The sequence below is a fragment of the Chanos chanos genome, chromosome 9 (assembly GCF_902362185.1).
Source record: "Chanos chanos chromosome 9, fChaCha1.1, whole genome shotgun sequence".
In the NCBI taxonomy this organism is placed as follows: Eukaryota; Metazoa; Chordata; class Actinopteri; order Gonorynchiformes; family Chanidae; genus Chanos; species Chanos chanos.
Window position 1 is genome coordinate 4,947,290 of NC_044503.1, and position 8,379 is coordinate 4,955,668.

The window sequence follows — 8,379 nt, forward strand, 5'->3', positions numbered from 1 at the left end:
CTTTCCTGCTGACCTTACGCTAATTTCCTCATCTCCTTAGTCCTCGCGCAATGCGCTTCCTCCTACAGTAGCTTGTTTCTCGACGCTATCGCCCGGCTGTCTCAGCTCTCACTGCCTTCTAACGCCTCCCGGGCCGGCTCGGCGGACACGGTCACGTCTCAAACTGAGGCCTTGCCGCGCTGCGGTAAACCGTGATCAGAACATACGCCGGGTAATCGCTAGCTTCTTCTGTACAATATTCACCCGGTTGACTAGAAAAAAACTCTTCAAATTTCAAAACTAGCTCCGTTTGACGTGATGATTTGTAACGATCCAGAACGCCTCTCTTAGACAGGTCCTCAAGGACTCAAACGCACGCACACACACACACACACGTACGTACACACAGGTTTATGCCATGGAAAGAATCCCCAAAACCTTCAGTGTATCTGCTCCAACTCTGCCTGGAAATTGTTTACCGCTAAATGATACGATTCAAATGATTCCGTATGGAAAAACAGGGGGGAAAAAATTCCGAGGATGAACGTACAGAATGCATCAAGCTCTTTCCAGTGTTCCTGCTCTTTAAGAAAAAAAGAGAAAAGATTCTGTCAGTCCACTCTTTCTATGACTTTTTCTGGTCAAGTTTGTTTGAGACTGAGGTAGGTTTTTTTTTTTTTTTTTTTTTTAAACTTCGCTGGACAAAATAAAATTAAAATGTTAAGAAAGATTGGGGAGGGGGGGTATAAAACAAAAAAAAGAAAGAAAAGAAAATTTGGACAAAACCAAAGTGGCTTTTAAAATAAACAGAATCGCAGATGTGTCTACGTCATTGTCGAGGGGCCATTCAAAGCCTGGTGACAAAAGTCTAAGGTATGAATATTGGGAGATGTAGTTTACATCCTGGTTTTGTTTGTAGTTGTCTGTAAATGAACTACACTGAGATACACGTGTCACCTCTTCCCCCTAATCGCACAACTTTGCATCTTGTGATTTTGCCACTGAAAGTCGTCTTCACAAAATGGTCTCTACACAGAACTGAAAAATGGAGGGGTTTGCAAACACCAACTCTATAAATGCTTGTGTCTGTGGGGCTCGGCTTCCTGGCAAACACAAAGCAAAGGGAGGGGGGGGGGGCGAGATGGAGAGCGAGAGAGAGAGCGAGAGAGAGAGAGGGAGGGGGGTGGAGGTGAAATACAGATTAGGAGCTGTGGGTTAGCTCTTCCACTGTCTGTTAAAGGGAAGATACAGTATTCAGATGTGTAGAGGGAAACAGAGATGGTTTGGGGTACTGGTGGACAAAAAAAGCCCTACCACTCCAGAGGTCAACAGTGTGTGTGTGTGTGTTTGTGTTTGTGTGTGTGTGTGTAAGTGTGTGTGTGTGTGTAACTCTGTGTGTGGGTGCGTGTGTGGAGGGGATGCAGGGAATTCCACATTCCTGGCTTCAGACTCATCTCGACCCCCCGCCCCTCTTCCCCTCCCCGCCCCCCCCCCTCTCTCCTGCGTGTCAAGTCAGTTCGTCCCCCTGGTCAGTACGCTGTGACCAGATCTTTGTCGTAATCGTAGCGCCCCCGTTTGGGCGAGGGGCTGTCTTGGCTGTCCTCTGTGTCTTCGCTGTCTCCCGCCGCCCCTCCGCCTTCCTCCTCCGACGAATCGTCCAGCGTCAGGTCCACCACGGCTCCTCCGCCCCCTCCTCCCGACCCGGCGTTGGCGGCGCCGGCCCCGCCCCCTCCTCCCGACGATTTGCCGGTTTGGCTCGTGCTGCTGTGCGCCGGCGAATGGCCATTTGCCTCGGGGACACCTTCAAAAAAAACCAAACAAACAAACAAACAAAAAAAAAGATCAGGGAACAGCACGTCAAAGAGAATAGGGGCTGGATTCAAGCCTTCGTCTATAAATTACAAAATGAAGGGAATGCCCTTTCTTGTTTTTGTTTGTTTTGTTATAGTTAGTTCTAAACAGATCGTTTCTGGACGAAACTGCTCAGCCGGGTCGAGGGCGCGCACCTGTTTTTAAGGCGCTCAGCTTTTGGTCTAACCGCTTGGCCTGTGCTGTTTATTTTTTCTGTCATTTGCATTTGCCCGTAGGAAAATGACTTCACATCTGGCGTGTAGTTTCGTACAGCGCGAGAAAGGGTTTGCTCAGAGGCACCCAGTTCGATTCGCGAGCTTGTACCCGAACTGCAAGCGTACGGACATCATTTACACTCCGAGCTGCTGACGCTTTCTGTCCTCTGCTGAGACCGTCAGTCAGCGGCGGCGACCCGTCTGAGAGCTTTAAAGGCTGAAGTAAATTTCTCTGAACATGGCTTTCTCACGCCACTATTACTTCCCTCTCTCGGCGAATGTTTCAATCAGACGAGCTCTCTGTCAGAGCAGCCTGTAGAAGAGTCAGTTTCCACACACATACAAACCAGCACGCTGCCCTGCATATGTGACTAGCTTGTATTCAAGTAAAAAAAAAAAAAAAAAGAGGAAAACGTCTGACTAGCTTATATTTAAGGAAAAAAGAGGAAAATAAAAAAAAAATGAGCTAGAGAATGGGATGGAGGAATGAGTTTTTAAATATTCTCTTACATATATCCACCACCGGGTACTCGGGCGTGTGGCTCCGCTCTCTCTCCCTGTCTTTCTCTTTTTCGTCTCGAATCGGTCTCCAGGAGCCGTCGGTGAGATACTCGATCTCTTCCACGTCTTCTGTTTCTTTTAGGATCTCAGACAGCAACCTGGAGCAAACACACACACACACACATGAATGTTGCGTGTGTATAAAAACACGCGTTTAGAATAAGTGCCTCTGGTTTTCACCGGCACTCGTGGGCCGTCGCACACGTCGCGCGTCTCGTACCCGTCGATGGTGAGCAGCTCGAAGGGAGCGGGTTTGTCGCAGACGGGACAGGTCCATGTGGGTTTCTTCTCGTTCATCTGGAGGAAGAAGACGGCGTCAAAGCACTGCAGGTGAGCGCAGGTCAGCACCCGACACGGCACGCCCAGACGCATCTTCACAAGCTGAAACAAACAAACAAATAAACAAACAAACAGAAAATTAGCAACCAGAACGATAAGAAGAAGAATAGCACTCGCAACCAGACAAAGCTGGGGAACTTTCCAGAAACTTTTTCTTTTCTGGATTCTCAAGTCAGCCGGGGAACTTGAACCGTGAACTTTAAACCATTGGACATGCTTAACTTAGCTAGCTAACATGGAGAAAAAAAAAAACAAACTGTTTTGTGGAACATTGCCCTTGTCTTTTGTCAGGGAATCACATGACATATTCCTCAGCCATTTGGCTTGTTTGTTGAAAGAGAAAACACTTTATGTAAATGAAAAAAGGCAGATGCATGGCTTTTTTATGACACTGTGGGAGGGGGAGGGGCCAGGGAAATCGTAAACATGCTCATATTTACACTGAGAACAAACCTTAAACCTGTATAAAAAAAACCCAAACAAACAAACAAACCAAAAAAACCCTGATGAACCCTTTTGCATTGGTGATGTTGAGCAGACAAGCAGTTTAACTGAGTTCAGAAGGCATTTAAAAGTTATTCAGTATTCAATAGGAACAAATATAATGAAATGTGACCGGTGTCTGACTGAGAGGCAGGAAATCTGACCTGACATGTTCAGTCTCTATGATGTTAATTAGTAAAAATCAGCAGATCAGCAAGGGAGGGGGGAGGGAGGAGGAGGGGCACAGAGAGGCAGAGAAGAGGTGGAGAGGGAGCGGAGAGCCACTGAGGAGCAGGGGGGGCGGGGTATGGAGAGACTTACTGGACAGATGAGTGAAACTCGCAGGCCTGTAGTGGCGATCTCGCTCTCGGGATCAAATCGCAGCTTATCCTGAACTATAAAAAAAAAAAACAAAAAAAAACAAAACGTAAAAAACCATGACAACCTCCGATCAGTCCCACAGTGAAGACACCTCAAATACACCCCCCCCCCCCTCCCCCCCCCCAGCCCTTCAACTTCACCTGACGGCTAAAAATCTCTCTGTCACTGAATGTGGAAGGGAAGAGAAACACTTGGCAACACAAGACCAAAAAAAGAAATGAACATTGCTGGTTAATATAAAAAATATTACAGAGAAAAATACCATTTATCGAATACGAGGCACTAGAGCGAACTCTGCCTGAATCACAGTAAACCTGACCGGTTTGTTTGTATAAAATCCATTATAAATTTCAAAGCGGTCATAATTAAAAGCCCAGTGTGACTGACATAAAGCTACAGTCAGTGAGTGAGTGAGTGAGAGAGTGAATTACTGCGTTCGCGGCATCTGTCGGCGCTCTCCACTGAGCAGTGTTTGAGTTGGCTGAACAGCTCTGCAGACGTGAAGACCCGCACCAAATACACGGCCACAGAGTACCTCTGAACACAGAGAAACACAGTGTGAGTACCACAGAGAAACAAAGCACGAGAAACACAGCGCGAGTACCACAGAGTACCGCTGAACACAGAGAAACACAGCGTGAGTATCACAGAGTACTGCTGAACACAGAGAAACACAGCGTGAGTACCACAGAGTACTGCTGAACACAGAGAAACACAGCGCGAGTACCACAGAGTACCGCTGAACACAGAGAAACACAGCGTGAGTATCACAGAGAAACACAGTGTGAGTATCTCAGAGTACTGCTGAACACAGAGAAACACAGTGTGAGTATCTAAGAGTACTGCAGAACACAGAGAAACACAGCGTGAGTATCACAGAGTATTGCTGAACGCAGAGAAACACAGTGTGAGTATCTCAGAGTACTGCTGAACACAGAGAAACACAGTGTGAGTATCTAAGAGTACTGCAGAACACAGAGAAACACAGCACGAGAATCAAAGAGTACTACTAAACACAGAGAAACACAGCTGGTGTATCACAGAGTACCGCTAAATACAGCCTGAGTATCACAGAGTACTGCTAAACACAGAGAAAGACACAGAGAATGTCACAGCATTCAGACCATTGCTCTGGCTATTCTAACAGCACTAACTCAAAGCCTACAGGCCCAGGTCAAACTCTCAGTGCCGCAAATTTCCATATCATTTGCATACGGGCTCTCAAGACAATTATTATTGGCTGGCAGGTCTTCCATTAACAAACAGAATAAGCAGGAGGATACTGGGCGTAGGTTTGCACGTGTGAAAGGACGGAACATACCTTGCCGAAATTGCCCCATGTGATGGTGACTCTGTTGGGTGCTGTTGAGAGGTGTAACCAGGGTGTGATGTTGACCGGGCGACAGGGTCGACGAGGTTCAACCCCCGGTTTGTTAGACGGGTAATAACCCTTAAAAGACAGGCATTTAGTCAATGGTTAAAACACACACACACACACACACAAGCACAAAAGAGCACTACATAGACAACACAGGAGGAAAATTAAGACATTTTACGTAATTACATATGAACAAGGTTTGAGATTCAGACAACATTGAACATGACAACGGATAAAATCTTAAATGTTTAAAATCCTACAAGAATGATCAGTACAAAAAAACAAAACAAAGCAAAATTAAACAAAACAGAAATAGCAGTCATCTTATGACACATAGCAGAAGTGTTTGAATAAGTCTGCTTACCGGGACATGACAGTAGGACTGGTTGACTTTGACAGCAATATTGGGAGGGTACTGGTCCTCTTGGACACCAATGGTATCTGTGTAACAGATTCTGTTGAAAAAGAAAAAAAAAAAACCATGCAGACAGATTAGAAAGACATCACTCTGTATGAAGTGGATCAGTCTGAACTGCATTTTTTGGGTGTCTCAAGTCGACATCACTAAAAAATAAAAAAAAGATCTTGAAACTTCTAGAAGTTTCTTTAACTAAGTGATGATATGAGAAGCCAAGAGGCTTATAGTGGACCATCACCTCAATGTGATTTTATTCACAAATGAACTGAACAACATTTAGTTTATGCATCAAGAAAGAAGTGAAACAAAAAATTCTGACTGGTTTCAGTTGTTCTGTCACCATTTTGAGCTTATAAAACTTCTATTAGTTAGGTCAACTCACCTTAGCACCACCTGTATTGATTTAATTCCTGGACGATGTTCACTGGCAGAGCGAAAGTTAAATAATAAAAAAAAGTCAGTGAATGCAATCATGTCATTAGAGTGAAATTCTGTATTTCAAAGCAAATATTGACAGTCCAAATCATTCGGTCTGTAGGCTTGTCTATTTGGGGCACTCACCTGGCATTTCGGATCTGGTCTACTTGGCTTTGTGTTAATTCAAACACACATTGACTGTCCTGCAGTTTCTCACTGTTCTGAGCGACTAGAAAAAAAAAAGGGGGTAACATCAGAAGAGAAAAAAAAAAAAATTAGACCACGACACGACGGCAGCGTCATTTAATATCTATTGCACGATCGGTTTCTATTTCAACAGACAGGTCTGGCTGACGACCTACAACAAGCTGTCTAGACAGAGAGCTCAGGTTTGTTCATTCGCATGGCGTCTACAGATTTTGCTGCCACACCTATCCAGAGCTTATTACTTCCTAGGTGGGAAGATGCACCCTCTTGAAGAAAACTTGGGGTTTAAAACGTCTAGCTCGGAAGTAAATCAAAAAATGAACTGCCACACCTGCGGCTTAAACCCAAAAAAAACTAACCCATACAACACTGAGCTTCCTTCACCAATAGGTCATTATATCGCTCCTCTGCAATTTGTCTGTTTGTTGTTCCACAAGTGACTCACTCAGTTCTGTGGGTGGCAACAGTGTCTCCAAGTTTTGGTAGAAAGGCAAGGGCACCAGTTTGACTTCGGCCGCAGGAGGGGCCGCGGGTTTGGGGATGCCGTTGAGGTAGTCTGTGCCCTGGACCGTGGTTCTGGGTGAGGAGTTCATAGCGGGGTAACCCACGGGTACCCCTTCCGGCCTGCGCGCGGCCAGCCAGCCCGACGCTTTGGGGAAACGTGTCTCGTACAGCTGCCTGACGTTCTTCAGCAGCTCTGGGCTGTATTCTGTCTGCACCAGCCTCAGGGCTCTTCCCACCAGGTCCTGCTTAAGCCCGCTTTTACTGCGGCCCATGGACGCCAGCAGTGTCTGTAAGTCAGACACCCGGAAACTCTTCACCATGTTCTGGAGGAGAAGAAACAGGAAACAATGTATCACCACCGCAAAAGGAACTGGAGTGGAAGTAAATACAGATTGGGGGTAGGGGTGGGGGGGGGCACGCACCGTACAGTCAACAGTAAACAACATTATTATTTGATGTGGTTTATCCTCGCGCGTTGTTTATATTTGGAAGAGTTTTAAAATATTTAACCTGGCTTCGTTGGACCACTGTTTTAACCAACCCTGAAATAAAGCCCATGTCGAGACGTCGTGGATGACTAAACTGTTCTCCGATAACAACTAATATCAGCGTCCTGTGCAATGTTGATATGAATGCTACGAAGCTTTAGCTGTTTTAGATGACAATCTAGAAACATCTGCTGCCATTACGTGAACCGCAGAGTGGAGGATGTTGTTCAACTGCTGTTCACGGCTGTCAGATGGGGCACATGCAATAACACCACTCATGCTGGTGTGCTTAAAGGACACGCACAACACTTGCTGAACTCCCGGTCAACTCAGTTTCGTTTTCAGAGTACTCAGTTAGCAACTTAGCAAACAAACAAGCTATCAGGCGCTCTGTTTAGCTGCGTGAGCCCGACAGACAGGGGAGCGAACAAGCTCTGTTAACATCGCGCATTACTATTTGCGTTCGCTGCTTGTTTGTCAGTCGTCTGCTCCAATTAATTCAAGATCTGACAGGTGTCAGCAACAATTTATTAAGTGTATCAAGGTCTTCTTTTGTAGATTTTGCAAGACTTTATAGGGGTTTCGTGGCTACTCTCCGACTGGATGCTCTTTAAAACAATCTCATCATTCATTTGTACAAGCTAGCCAGCTGGCTAACATATCCCTTTCCCGGGTGGACTCTGTTCACAAGGCACGTTATTCATCCCTCATACATAGCACGGACCACAGACATCGCATGTCTTAAATTTACATAAATTCTGTTACCATATCCATACCACCACTACTCTCTCGCTTGGACAGTCTCTTTCCCATTTCACTGAAGAACGAAGCTCTTGCCACTTACCATCGCTTCCACCAGTTCAGCCGCCATCTTCGTACAGCAGCCCCGCGAGAGCCCGGGGCGAAAGGCAGAGCTTGACCAATGAAAGGCAGAGAAACCAGTCGACCACTGTGCAGCGAAGCCAATCCGCGCTCGACTTTATCAAGACATGAGGGTAGAAATCTCAAAATAGGCGTGACTGCGCGGCTTTAAAGTGACAGTACAACCAAAAAAAGAAGCACTAAGAGGCAGGTCTGCCTCCTCCAATAGGCCTCTTGTTTCAGTTAACCTGTCCACTGTAAGGCTGAGCATCATAGTCTAACTTGTCTAGTTTAATA

At 45.9% G+C, this 8,379-nt stretch overlaps 1 protein-coding gene across 1 annotated transcript; it reads right to left on the reverse strand.

Moving 5' to 3' along the window:
- Positions 1-1,481: 1,481 nt before the first annotated feature.
- Positions 1,482-8,115, reverse strand: pias4a (protein inhibitor of activated STAT, 4a). The gene is made up of 11 exons (XM_030784556.1): positions 8,066-8,115; positions 6,675-7,056; positions 6,167-6,251; positions 5,988-6,029; positions 5,552-5,642; positions 5,131-5,259; positions 4,241-4,346; positions 3,750-3,823; positions 2,827-2,987; positions 2,556-2,704; positions 1,482-1,780 (listed from the first exon to the last, which is right to left on the reverse strand). The coding sequence occupies exons 1-11, from the start codon at positions 8,090-8,092 to the stop codon at positions 1,509-1,511; spliced, it is 1,518 nt and encodes a 505-aa protein (XP_030640416.1). The 5' UTR covers positions 8,093-8,115; the 3' UTR covers positions 1,482-1,508.
- Positions 8,116-8,379: the final 264 nt, after the last annotated feature.